The sequence below is a fragment of the Anser brachyrhynchus genome (assembly GCF_964034855.1).
Source record: "Anser brachyrhynchus genome assembly, chromosome: 4".
Lineage (NCBI taxonomy): Eukaryota > Metazoa > Chordata > Aves > Anseriformes > Anatidae > Anser > Anser brachyrhynchus.
The window spans coordinates 22,037,800-22,052,803 of NC_137698.1; the positions used below are offsets into that span (position 1 = coordinate 22,037,800).

The following is a 15,004-nucleotide window of genomic DNA, read 5'->3' on the forward strand; positions in this document are numbered from 1 at the left end:
AAACAAGAATATCTATGGAGCCTGTTGCATGCCAATTTCTTTCCTAATGTATTTGTTTTCATGCTTGCTTAGACTGACTTGGGGAGAGGATTGGGCTGAGGTACCTCTCGAACAGTCGGGGCCCAGAAAGCCCGGAAAACAATGGCAGGATCCAGAAACACACTCGCCGTTACCATGGCAATTCCGGGGGCATTCCACCACAGACTCTGCAGGAAAAAAAGCAGGATCACTCACCGACCCCACCGCGCGAAGCACCTTTCACGCGAACCGCTGCTGACTGACAGCACACCCAGGTTCTCGGGGAAGGGTTAATGTTTGCTTTGTTTGAGGAGCATGCATTGCTGTTATTTTCTATAGTTGATGCCTGTAATATCTCAGGACTTTACATTCCAACAGGAAGGCTCCAATTATAATGGCACAACAAGATGAGCTCTACACTCAAAATACAGCTCTGTGCTGCTTAACAAAGACTTGACGATGGCGTACTCCTTTCAAGCACTGCTTTATAAGAAGGTACGTAACTTGTGCCTTAGACCAACTAATTAAATTGTATATTCTGCATCTTTTTCTGAGCAGCAAAAGAAGCACTATGAATGGAAAAAAAGATCACCAGACTTCAAAAACTTATCTTTGGATTCCTAAAAAAATTCACGACCAGAGCCCAGCTTTTGGTCAGAGCTTTGAAGATGATGCTTACCTATAATGATGGTATTGAAGGACACCTGCTCCGCATTTTTCCCATCGTTATAAAAGGCCAGATGCCAGATGCCGGAATCCAAATACTGGATAAAACCCGCTTCGTGGAGACTGACAGACCTCGTCTGCCGACCCGCTCGCTCCGACTCGAGCAGGTTGCGTTGCTCCCGTGCAATCAGCCGGCTGCCGTCCAGGAGCTCCACAAAGTCATACTGCAGGGAGGAACAGAGGGGAGCTTGACATACAGCTGTGCTCATCCTTATAGCAAGGGCTTTTTTGGTGACATGAGTGCAGGACAGTTAACCCATTTCACACACTGGGTGGAGGAAAACATCAGCTGAAATAAATCTGACCTACAGGTCACCTGACCTACAGGTGAGCGCTAACTTTCCAAGCGCATTACATGCGCATGGATTAACAATAATACCCACCACCAACCATCTACTTGGCTTTTTATTTATTTTCACGTTGGGGATTAAATTGTCTGCTCAATCCCCATTTCAGACAGTTTGGAGTTCAAAAAGAAGAAGAGAAAGAGCTTTACTTCCATCCCCTCAGGCAGAAGCCCAAAAGAGGGAAAGGAAAGCATAAAGAACGACAACTACTGAAAATGACAAACTGACAAAAAATGGAGGTCCCTTAGGTCAATGGAGAGTGTATATTGTTTTGCTGACAACCATCAGTGGAGCTTTAGAAATGTAGCATCTCAGCTGATACAACAAGTAAACTCACAACCCGAGATTTCATGCATGTTCACCTTAACTAGCGTTAATAACAGCTAAGGAGCTGAATCTGCTCTGCACTGTTTTATACTATCCGGGAGGCTGCTCTCAAGACTTGCATGTTTAGCATGGAAAGATCAATGTGTATATAGCAAAATTAGACACGCAGGAAAGTTCAAGAGCATTACTGCTTATGGTGGAGAATCTCTGCTGGCCCTGCTGAAGTCTGCTCACAGTCTCACTTCAATACACGTTTATTGTACAAGGGGAAATGTTACACATAAACCTTCAATCTTCACACGTGTTTGAGAACTCTCTCAAATGGAATTATATCCAGGGCCTATTGAAGTAAAGGCCAGGATGTGCAGCCACTGATTCACCCGAGCTAGGATAACATCGGTTACCAGGACCAGAAACATTGGTGGTTTTATGCCCTGACTTGTGGCCTTCAGAAACTGCTCCCAGGACAAAAGAAAACACGATAGCCTTTGTCCCAGAACAGGGCTTAAGTCCCTACGTTCTCTTCCCAAAACTGCAGGCTTGCAGGTCAAAATTCACTGGTATTGTAAGAATGTTCCTCCATGGTAATCAGATTTACCTTTCAACCATTCAGGATGTGAAAGAAATGCATAGTTACTATGCCTCTATCGACAACTGAGACACCTTCCCAGCTACGTCTGAACAAGCAGAACAGAACATAAATGCGATTAGTATGTGCAGGAGCCAGTACCTTGATGTGCTGTCACTTTGTACGTGCAGCACCACATGAAAATGAATGCAACTGCTTCGGGAGAGAACAATTATTCAAAACCAGTCAACATTCCCATTTGTCAGAGAATTAAATATTTATATTATTATGCTTGAGAGAGAAAAACAATTTTGTATTTTTTTCCCTCCCACTAGACTCAAGAACACTTCTTCCTGCTCATGCTGTTCACTAATATTTTTAAAAAGAGAAAGCCCAGGCAGTTCTGTGCTTCAACAAGTCATTTATGGACATTAGGAGTGACCTTGTAATTTGTACTCTGAAGAGGGTCATTTTTATGTAGGACAATTTCAGCTAAAAAACATATTTCTGATACAGGAGCAAATGATTACACTACCTGATTGACCACAAAGAGTATAATTGATATACAATATATAATTGGCTGGCAAGCATGGTACAATTAGTGATTTTGTATAAAGAACATAGTAAGGGCAGATGTCGTTATCAGAGCACCATTTTAGACTACATTTTAAAAGCCGTACAGAGGGGAATTTATTGTTCAGTCTGTCCCCCAGCAAACAATAATTGATCTTAACCCTTTTAAAGGCTTTTTTTTTTTTTTTTTTAATGTAGGACAGAATAACAGAAACAGACTGGGAAAAACAATCATCTTCATAAGTAAAAAACATACTAATTTTATTTCCCTCCTATGATGCTAAATTAATTACCTTTATATTGAGTCTAAATGTGCTGAATTGCCCTAGTACTCCATTCATTTTTGTTTTAAACCAAAGTCCTTTTCTTATTCTTAAAGTCTCTTTAAATAAACATATTGATTCTCTGGCTGCAATGAAACTGACATTTTTAGAAAGTGTCACAAAGACTTTCAGGCTTGCATTGATTGGGTTCTGAATGGACAGCCACTGTCAATTATTTCTGGTTGATTTATTTATGACTCCCCAGAAAGAGAGAACTATGCATCTCAGACTGGTCTGTGACACATACAGAGGCTGTGTTTCAGACTGATAATAGGTACCTAAGGAGAATAGAGAAACAAACCAAAAATTTCTCCTGATTACAATGTATCGAAAATGTTTCCTACATGCTGTATTCCTATTATTTTGTACCGTGGGAGAGAAGGAGAATTAAATTTACTGCATTGTGTTATTACGTTGTGAAGAAATACTAACAAACTAATGCGAATGGTTTTGATACAGCCCATCCTGTTCCAAGACAGGGCTGTGAACTTACTGAGATCTCTCCCAAGCTCATTTCTGGCATTCTTTCATTATGGCCATTACAGTGGTACGAAAATTAGCATCAGAAGGTCATGCAGCTATGGAATGAAAGACTCCAGTTTCGTTTTACTGTTTGGTTTAACTGGATACAGCAAAGACGTAGATAAGCAGGTGAAGGGTCTGGGAAACAGAAGTGGAGAAAGTGGCAAATGTCACATGCAGGTTTTGCATATGGAGAGGAGGCGGATTCTCATAGAAGGACCTAAGCTTTAAGGAGGGAGCTAATGTAGATGGTGGTGGTAATGCACGCAGGGTATCAAAGGCGTATGAGCAAAGATATTGGACGGGGACAGCTGGTACAGAAACTTTATGAATGCTGGCAGAGTGCAGGTAGTAATCAGTTCTTTATTATTTGACATAAGATCTGAAAATTCAAACACTGACGTTTGAGAAACAGGCAGCAGTTGCTCATTTGCATAAATTTTGCTATTAGCACTTGTCACTCTGTGACTAGGAGATAAGAGTAGATAGCATTCAGGAGACGCAAACATAATGTGATATATGTATGGGTGAGATCCTGCTCTACGAAGTCCTCATGAAACAACCCTAACTTTACACATCTAGAGAAGGGCTCTGAGCCAAGTTGTATCATTCTGGTATGAGATCAGGGTGCTACGGTAGACAGTTCTTAGGAAATTTCAGTTCTACAATTAAAAAAAAACAACAACACCAACAAGCAAAAACCACAAAACCCCATCAAAACAAACAAAAAACCCAGCAGACAGCATTAAGGCACTCTACAAAACCATGGCAGCTCAACAACTGCTATGTTCTGTGCCATTCTGGCCTCCCCATCTCAAAAGGCTACAATAAAACTGGAGGAGTTCAGAAAAGGAAAAAGATGATCAAAGGACTGAAACGGTTTTCATGCAAAGAATGACTGAATAGGCTGGAAGAAACACTAGTCCTTCAGGACACTAGAGATCTACAAATAATGGGTGAGATTGAGAAGAAATTAGTGGGAAAATCTCCACTGTCTCTTCCAAAAGACTACCAACTGGGTGTCAAAGTAAAGCTACAATGAAGCGGTCTCAAAACACACTAAATATATCATGCAAGATGTATAGTTAAACTGTGAAATTTCTTGATGCAAATGTCACAGATGCTGAAAGCTTCCAGGGGTTCAGAGGTAACTAGGAAAAAAAACATCTTTCAAAGGTTATGAAATATAAAGACAGCACCTTTGACTCAGGAAGTCCTTCAGCCTTAAAATGCTGGAGGCCAGGAGTGTATTCTAGGAAGAATAACTACAAATCTGTCATGCTGCTTTATTAATCTCTACAGATCTGCTAATGGCCAGTGTCAGAGACAGAATATTGAGTTAGATGGGCCTTTGATCAGACCCAGCATGGACATCCGTGTGTTTTTCTAACACGCTCCTATGACCCTTGGAGCTATATGAGTAAGCTGCCTCACCCAGAGAAAGGATGCCGCACAATTAGCTGGTAGTCTGCCACTGCTGGTTGTGGCTGGCTCACAGCGAAGAACTCTGTCAGCACAAGCTATAAGGGTTAGGGGAAATAAGAAAACAATGAACAGATTCATGCTTGCAACCCTCTCAGTGTTCCATTTCATTAGATGTCCTTTAGCCTAAATCCTTTATTTTATATATATAAGTTAATTTGGCAAAATATGTATTTTACTCACAGAAGCTGCGTCTTCATCATGAAGACCCTGATGAGGACTTTGCTTTGTTGCAAAAAGGCTTAAACTGTTGAGAAACATTTCACTCAACTTTTTTTCCCCATGTGCAGGAACATGGTTATCTGCACCCCGCCCCAGCTGCTCATTATATACCGGTGTTTTCAGGAGATTACATAAAGATAGTTAATCTCTGCCACCTAAACCAGACATGACTGGAGTCAGGCCATAAAAGCATTCTGATAAACCCTGTACCCCAGGGAATCTTCAGCAGTCCTACAAGTTCACTAGGGCTGCTAAGTAAGCATGCCTAATTTGTCAAGGTATCAAGTGTCAGTCAAATGGTTTGTGAAAAATACTCTAATTTTATACCAGACAAAAATAGGACAAGAGAGCTTGACCTATATCCTGGGAACAATATATCCAAAAAATCACAGAATCTACAGAAGATGTAGTAGCAGGATTTGTGCATGTTTCTTTCTGTTTTATCATACTTAAACGTGGATAAGCACTTGCATAGCAGGAATCCAAAGGGAAAGGAGTCTGTGTAACATCGATGATGGGAAACAGATTTAGTTATCTTATTTTTCAGAGTTTTTGGATATAGGGCACCCCTATCTCAATCTTTTGCCAGGATAAGGAATCAATGAAGGATCATCTTACACATCTACTTACATAACTTCTCATATAAATGCAAAGTCCAGATCAGCTTCTTCAATTTTATTCATTCTTGCCACACATGTATTTCCCTAGCTCCTGTTATTATTGTTATCACTGAGATGGCATTTGTATTCCAGACCCCTATGTCCAATGGCTGATAACTCTCTGAATCAATTTTCTTTGAGCTAGAATTTCTCATGCTTGTTGTCAGCCTAAGGGTGGGTGTTCAAATGTGAAGGTTTGAAGAAAATCCATTTAATAATTTTTTATGAGGATCAAATTTTTAAATAAACATAAGTGCATTTTCTGCATTCAATAAATTGTTTGTAGTTTAATGGAAACTAAACTAAAAAGTCAAGCTAATGTAACATTCTGAGGTTTTAGTTGCAAGAAAATCCTTTGCTGGCTCTTTCTACATAATTTGTGACAAAATTTCATATGAGACAGTACCTGCTTAAAAGGTGATATAATTAGGAATATTTCTATGCTCTAGGTCTTTTAAAATTTATGCCTATAAAAACAAAAGAAATAACTTTCAGTAATATAACAACATATAAATCAAAATGAAAAAATAAGGATCAAAGAGAGAAATTGAAATTTGCAGTTTTCAAATTTGAAGTTGCAACTGTGTATCAGGCATAATTAGCCAAACTTCATTCCAACTATCCCATTAGGCTAGTATACTGAGAGTTGTGTTCACAGCAAATCTATACACTTAAAAAAAAGTCGGTAAGATATTGCGTAATTCTATAAGTGGGGTAGAAGCGCATGAGCTCAACTGCCTTTTCAAGTGGAACAATGGTTCAGAGCCAGCACTTGGACTACCATCCAGCTGAAAGAAATCTGAACGTGGAGGATCTTAAATCTTAAAAATAAGATCCGATTACAATTAATTCCAAAATACCATCTCAGAAAATGCTTCTCCCTTCCCCCTGCCAATCCTGCCAGAAGACTATTCATTCTTTTATGCTTCAACACTTCTCTAACTATGGATAAACTTTGTTCTTTGTTACTAGGCAAGAGCATAATCATACGCAGTAAAGTCTCGCTAGAAACCTTCTGAGGAGTGAGCAGAGTAAATCCTTCTGGGACACTTACGAACAGTTTTAAGACAGTTCAGATGTCTACTGAAAACTGACACTTTCACAACCCCAGTTCACTGTATCTTCATAATCACATATTACATACTTTTCCTTTTATGTATTTATTTAGTGAACCACCAAACTATAAATACTGTAGCATTTGTTTGTAGAGCAAACTGAAGTTTCCTTAAAATACTCTTTTCTTTTTGCTTGGAAATTTGGCAAATGCAGCCTTTGCCATGCACACATGACCACATGTATGACCATAAGAAACTGCACTAGTTTGCTTAGTTTTTTAAGGATATGTCTATATCCTAGAGAAGAAAAAAGTACATATAAATTCTGCATGAAACAACCCCATATCTAAAGCATCATCACTGCTCACAGCATTCATGCAGCTTGTAAATAAGAACCTTTCGTCCACTCCCATAATACACTTTAGATCCCATCACTTACGGTATTATGTATGTTTTGGACATCACATGAGATCAATAAAGTATAAAAACTAAAAATCAGCAAAATGGAAAAGCATGTTATCCTGAGGAATAAAAGAAGATACAAAAGATACAGACTATCAGTTTTCGATAATGTATCATACTTTTAATGAAAGCAGTTCTCACCTGAGTATGTGAAGGTGGTAAGCCTTTTCGGCCATATACTCCGATCAATGCATCTTTCTGAAGGGATATATTGAATTTTAGAAATTGTGGCTGATCAATGAAGAGTTGTGATCTCCAGAAAATCCCAGGGGGGACTTCTTGTATTGCTCTTCGGCCTATATCAAGTTCTCCAGAATCTATAGTGTTGTTTTCTTGTGCAAATCCCCCTAATTTTCCTGACAGGTTAGAATAATAAGGGAGAAAAAATCAGTATTCTTTTTTTTGTTCTCAATCACCCTTCATATGAACTGTCAAATATTTAGAATCACCTCAGATAAAATGCTACTTGATAATCTTTCTCAATGTAAGGTCCCAGGGAATTCACTGACTGAGACCTAACAAAGCAAAGACAACACAAGTATCTATCAAGTAAAAATACTGTAACTTCCCTGAGCACAGGCAATACATAAACTGCTTTGGGATCTACACTAAACAATTCATTTTTGTCAAGTGTTTCAAAAGACAGTGTTTTCCAGCATAAAGACTTATTCTAAAAAAGTATAAGAAAAAAGGGAAATGCAGCAGACAGATTTTAAGATTAACAGATAAACCTAACCAGTCAAGAGAACTAATACACACAGTCTTCTCTAAATCAAATATTCTAGCATGTACATACAATCCTAGCAATGCCTACAGATCTGGTTCTCTATTTTAGGTTTCTTTTTTCTCTCCAAAAGGAAGGCAATGTTTCTTCCTTTGTTGTGCCTACATCCTGATGCCTTCACTCCCCATAACGCCTAGGTCCTCTGTGCTCCCCAGCCTCTGCCCCAAGCTTGTTACCACCTTCTTGACCATGCTGTCTCCTGACTAAAATGTGTAGTAACATGTCAAAGTCTGGTACTCCCACTGTCTTCCACATTACAAATATGTATTTATCCTAAAGGGCAATTACTAGGAATAAGAACATAATCCTGAAGGGTATTAATGATTTTGCTCTAAGAAGCATTAATGCAACTATCAGTTAGCCTTAGGAGCCCAGTGACGATGGTTTGGACATGCCCTGAAGAAGCAAAGAAGATGCTAACATGCAAAAGACTTGTGATTTCGAATGCTAACACTGAAAAACTGGATTACCAGTTGTGGCATTAAAAAAGAATATGTCATAAAATTCACATATCCACTACAAACTCTTTTTCTTTGAGTGGGTAAGTTGCAAGCAAGAAAGACTGTATTTACACTATAGCTCGGGTGCAGAACAGTATCATCTGATCTGCAATAGTCTGTGACCTCCCAGTGAAGCGCTGTCAAGTAAATGGATGGGGCAGAACTGTTGCAGCCCAAGCTGATAACTCTGCAAGGCACCAGGCTGCATGCTATGGATAGCACAGGTCTGTGACAGCACTGAGATCTCCGTGTTGTCCCTGGCTGCACTGCACAGGCATACTTTAAAATCCAGCAAAGATTACAAACCTGTCTCAAAGTTCACTAGCAAACAATTTAAGGCTTAGTTATGGGAGCATCTTCCACCTGCAAGGTTTGCAGGGAAAAGAACTACTAAGACTTACACACTACGAAAGTGGCTTGGATGAACTGCCACCATCCAGGTTTAAGATTTGGGATGGCTTAGTAAAGCTTGCATCAACCCTGTTTGTGGCCAAAGGCTCAGACCTGATGCCCAGGCTCTATATCCATGTTTTGTGGCTGTACCCAAGTGCCCTCCGAACCTGGTGCCAGGGTCAAAGCCTACTTTGACCCAATGGAAGCAGCGCTGTCAAACCTAGGCTAAGACAAAAAGATTTGCCTAAGAACTTGCCTATCAACACCTGCCAGCTCCAGACTATGCAGGCGATGCCATATTTAGTCAGCTGGCTCATCAAGGTGAGCCTTGTGTGAAGCAATATAAAGGAGAATGGAAGTGTAGTTACAACCCTATAGTCAACTGTGTTTTTTACCAATTCACTTCCTTTCTTCAGCAGCCAGTCTATTATAAGGACTGAACTAAACCCGTCTGAATGTGATAAGCATGTTCAAGAGATGCTGGCTTGTTTGCGTACAAGTGTTGTAAAGAAGTGACAACGCTCTGTTGCTGCCCTGTCGTCTATGTTCAAATTCTACATTATTCATCATTTGAGCGAACAAACTGACACAACCTTTTTGCAAACATTTAGACTTTGAAAAAAAAAATGATTAAAATCTGAAATGCCAGGTAAGGTCACAGATTGATCCTCGCCACTTTTTGTGCATCCCAGATGAGGAGAGGCTGCTTTTGAATTAAGCAGGTACAGAAGCACTACTGAGAGGCCTTGAGTGGGGGCTCCTATCATCATCAGGGCTACGCTGCAACACTGCTGCAGTCACTGAAAATGTCTCACTTACAGGATCATCATATTGATCAGTGTTCTGCTTTCAAGAGACAGTGAAATATCTGATCTTGGAAGAAACATTTTTTTACTCTTTTCAGGATGACGTTGATGCTTTTCTAACTTTGGAGTTAACCTTTTGCGATATTTATACGTTACGCTAGAAGATAGATCTTGATTTACTATTTCAGTTCATTTAAAAGCATGTTTCTTACAACTTCAAATTGAAGCGTGTTTTGTTGTATAAATTCAAGAACTGATGGCTGGTAACCACTAAACAATAAATATTTGTTTGCAGTATTGATCTACAACTTCCCCTATTTGTATATTTGAAATGAAAAACAGCTACGTCTTTATACCAGTAAGAAAAGATGAACTAGATAGCTTGAACAGGTGCTTTTTTTCAAACAAATATTTTGCCCAACATGTCAGAAATGACTGTTACTGGACTTCAGCAATTATCCTTAGCAGGTGATGAATGATCTTATAGGCTCCCATTTTCTTCACCAAAAACGGGGTACTTTTACTCTGTAGCCACATGCCCCTTTAATGCCAAACTACCTCTCTCAAAGTCATCACTAGCTTTTTGTCTTCCTAAGAACACGGCACTAACTATTCTTTTTCCCTCCTGGGGAAAGAGGAATAAGAAAATGTTAGTAGTTTCATCATTTCCTTTTCGCATTCTAAAATGGTAACAGTTCTTACACAAAGCTTTAAGTCCAAAGCTTTAAATCCAAATATGAAATGTCACATTCATTCACACAATTTTGTAATGACAAAATAGTCCAAAGATGAAACCTATTTTTAAAACAGATAGCCTCCTGAATATTTTCCCTTTCATTTTACTTCTCTACCACAAAAATTTATTCTTTCCCAGCCCCTCATGAAAAAAAAATAAAAATACCAAAAGAATTTATAGGTAAATAATATTTATATCATAATTTGTACTTATGTTGCTAGAAGTCCTATTATTCAATGTACAATATACATTATTTTGCTGAATTACATACTATACATCATTATATTGAGTACTCATGCGATAAACAATCCGATGTATTGCAGTTAATTAACAGATAAAATATTTGTTATATTTATTATTTGTAAATTCTATTTTGACTGTCTGAGGTTACAGTGGACAAAATCCTGAGCTGAACAAATATTTAAAGCAATAAACAAAATTCAGTTATTGTTCAAGAAAAATAGTTCAAAAAATCATGAAAATTACATGAAGCCAAACTCCCTCTCCTTATCTGCAAACATTCTAGGGATTCATACACAAGATATTCTGTAAAGAATTGAGTATCCATAACAGAATGAAAATGAATGCATAACCAAAACACAAAAAAGCTGAACATTAATTGCTGTACAGTGTCACATATAATATCATTTTCCATCCTTCATAGGCAGCACTAATTAAAATATTAGGTTGCAAAGCTGGATTTACAGACAATCAATAGCATTTTCACCCATTCCATTGAATAACCTTGTATTCAGATCTTTTCTTGAGACATCACTGTATATCCTTCTGCAACAACTATTTCAACAAATGAAATCAAAATACTCCTTAAATACATACCTTTTATAGAAAAAAAATCAATATAGCATCTAATTAAGAAGTTACTATACATTCAATTAACATGATATACTGTAAACAAAACAGAAAAGCACAAGACGTATCAGTTACATTTCAGTCAGTATAATCTCAAAACCTGCATTTAAGTCACCCAGAAGAAATGCCTTTTTTCCCATTCTCTTTTTTCTCTCTTGCATTTAAAAACATCAACAACAACAAAAAACATGTTCAATTAAGCATAAATTAATAAAAGGTATTTCTGAACTGCACATTGATTTATACAACATAAAATAAAGACAGCAATATATGAGATGTGAGTAACTATTAGAACACTATGGTTAAACAAATTTTCAGCTCTGTGTTTTTTAACCTTTCTTTTCTATTGCCTAGTTATAAAAACAGATGAAGCACTGATGCACTTCAAATAAGTGGTGTATGTGATCAAGCATGGCTTACAAAGTATTTTGGAAAACCTAAACTGAAGTGCCCTACAAAATTCTTCATCTCTGTAGAAAATACATATTCTTATGCTACCTTATGCAGCCGTGAATCATGCCTGTCTAGATAAGCAGGTGATAGGTTGCCAGCAGCTTACTCTTCATACAGAGAAAAGCATTGGGAGAGAAAGAAAGAAAAAAAGCAACACTAAAAAACAACTAACAAACAAAATCTTTTGAAAAGGCTTGTTCAGAGATTCAAGCTTCATTTAACAAATGATTTGCATCTAAGGATGATTTAACATGCTTTTACTGTCAGTTTATGACTAGCTATTTCTAGGTAAACCACGGCTGAATTTTCTTCAAGGGTCATAAGAATGCATTTTAAAGTTTAAGCTTTACTAATTCATCACACAAAGTATCCGTACCTGTGAATGGCAAATGGCTGTCTAAGATCTAAGCCACACATATAAGGGCTACGATTTTCTGACCAAAACTGGCTCAGGACTGTTCAAAATTTAGGTGAGATAGACTCAAGAAAAATTAATGGCCCCCATAACAATGAAAAATTCTCCCATCTGAATTGGAGTATCGGAATATTACTGGGGGCTAAAGAGTTGGGGAGTACTGAAAGCTGTATGGCTGCTGAGGTATCAAAATCAAGGCCTTATTGATTCTTCCTTACGGTTTTCAGTAACTAGTGTGACAGCACAGGGGCCCCCTCATTAAATTTCCTATCTAGTCATCGCCATGCTTTGCCTTCTACTTAACTTTCCTTTTGTGGTTTAAAATGTGTATTCTTTGGTCCATCTGTTGCTTAGTATTGATGTATGCTGATAAATGACCACTTACTATATTCTGCAGAGGATAGCATTTTAGCAGTGGATGAAATTAACCCCATTTTCCTGTGTAGTATTTAAGGACATAAGTAAAGAAAAAAAGGATTTGATGTATTTGTTATTTCCATTTAACTTTGAGGCAAAGTAAACAGCTTTTAATTTGTTAAAAATATAGAAATGATAAAGGGGAAAAAAACTAATTTATATTTATAAAATATTTACAAAAATAAATGTATATTTAAAGTATATTTAAAAAAAAATAATCTTGGCTTCTCAGAGCAGAAGACAGCAGGATGATGAGCCGTCACTGCAGCATCAATATTCATTAACCATACAGTAGCTTTTTGCTATTCATCAAAACAAGTAAGAACACAGAAAGAGATAATGAATATCTAAGTGCAAGAAAAAGGCAGTAGGGTAAAGGAAATGAAAAAGGAAAAAGTCCTACTGGAGAAGTTTCATATGCTTAAAAAGATGTGAGAAAGAATGAACTGAGCTGTATCATTTCTATAACTCGGAGCTGTGATAACTTGAAAAATTTTCAAGATGTCAAGTGCTGGCAGAGGCTTCCTCCTCCTCAGTGGTAAGGAGGTCAGCTCTACCTTGCGAAAGGGAAAATGGATTTTTCTGTAATGAAGCAAATACCACATTCATCAACCATTTAAATCAAGTTTTCCATTCAAAAACTATTGATTTTAAAGCCTCTGTTAGCCAAAAGTGCACAGGCTCTTAAATGTTTTGAGATTCTTAAAGGGCAACATGAAAAAAGGTCGATAAAAAATAATCCCTTTATGTGGTTTGTATTTTAAAAGCTCCTACAACAAAATTAATAAAGTTTTTTTTTTTTTATTTTATATATTGGCTGGATGATTCAGACTCAATATTATACGCTAGACATTTTTAGATAACAAATGAACATAGTACACATGACCTATTGTTTCAGAGAGAAATAGAAAAAGTCCTCATTATCTACAGAAAAAAACAAGAGGCATTCTGAAGCAAGGTCATCATGCCATAGGAAGCTCCTTGGTCATGAGTTGCCTTCTACGCACAACTAACAGAGAAGCTTTGAAAAATATGCAAATCCCCCTGCAGAGCCTCTTCTGGTGCTGATCCTTTAGAAAAGGGTTGATTAAGTCCCTCTGTCACAGATAAGGCTTTGGTCTGAAAACTATCCAGAGCTCAACAGGACTCCCAAAGTCTGAATCTTGTGTCAAGTTCCCCTTATGAAATAGCATGTTCTGTCACCTTTGGCACCCTGGCTTTGCTGTGGCCATTTCTGCAGCCTGGGAGCCCTCAGGGAGGACGGTCTGAGCCAGCCTCAGCACCACCTCGCCTCCTCCAGGGACCCCACAAAAATCATTAGGTCATCAAGGATTTTAGAGTAAGAGGTTTTACTTCCCTGGGCATGACAAGAGGTTTTCTGCCCTTACCCAATACCGCATGTAAATTCCCATAAGGAATTTTGGTTGACAGTCGGCTTTCCTAATAAGATCAAGATTATCACTGAAGATTCATAACTACCTTCACATGTTAGAGGTTAGGTATTCTTTCCAATTGAAATACAACTCCTATTTCGTATTTGCATGCCTATTTAGAATTACTATTATTTTCAAAGGCTCTGTACTTCCATTTAAGTATAGAGTTTTGAAGGAAAAGTGTTAAAGTCTGGTGATGTAAACCAAACACAAAGAAAGGAAATGCCTTGAAAGGATGAAAGAAATTGGTGTGTTTCACTTACCATTTTCTCCAGCAGGTACTGTTACAGGGTGTGTTGGCACAGTATCAGAATTCACTTTTCCATTCTCAAAAGTATCATTTTCAGTTTGCTGCAACTGCCAGTTGAGGCCAAACAGATGCATTGCTGGTGGTGAAGGATACAGGTTATTTGATGCTCTTAACCACAATGACAAATCACATAAATAATGGCTTTCCATGCTTTGCAGCAGAACAGAAAGTCATACATTAAAAAATTAAATTACAGGAACAAGCATACAGAGACTGATAGTTCAACTCAGCAGTGGCATTAAGCAATTACTACCACTGTCCTTTAATGATACAGCGCTTTTGGTGAATACAGCTGACAAAAAGCTCACCAGTCTCATTTTGAGTCTTTTACTGGTCCCAAATCAATGTTCAAAAGGATAGGCAGTAATAGTAATTATGTCCTTTCCTCTTTTTTTCACTTTTGATCCTTCTAAAGTGACAAACCATTTAAGTGAGCTCCTAAGTGACCTCCTGAAATAAATGATTTCTGCAACAGATGGACCTGTTCTGGTTAGCCATGAAAAGGAGAGGAAGAGGGCTGCTGTGGGCATTATAGGGCTAACCTGTGACTTTACCACTCCTTTCCATGCTGTCACCAACACCCTGTGAAACCTCAAGTTTCAT

General features: G+C 38.0%; 1 protein-coding gene across 6 annotated transcripts in view; it reads right to left on the bottom strand.

Moving 5' to 3' along the window:
- The window catches only part of TENM3 (teneurin transmembrane protein 3), a 242,730-nt gene that overhangs the window by 84,757 nt on the left and 142,969 nt on the right, over positions 1-15,004 (bottom strand). For all 6 annotated transcript variants that reach the window (XM_080590723.1, XM_080590722.1, XM_080590721.1 and 3 more), the window contains 4 exons: positions 14,355-14,477; positions 7,426-7,640; positions 698-908; positions 105-206 (listed from right to left, as the gene is read on the bottom strand). In XM_080590723.1, the coding sequence (XP_080446849.1) occupies positions 105-206; positions 698-908; positions 7,426-7,640; positions 14,355-14,477 (651 nt within the window). The remainder of the gene's footprint in view (positions 1-104; positions 207-697; positions 909-7,425; positions 7,641-14,354; positions 14,478-15,004) is intronic.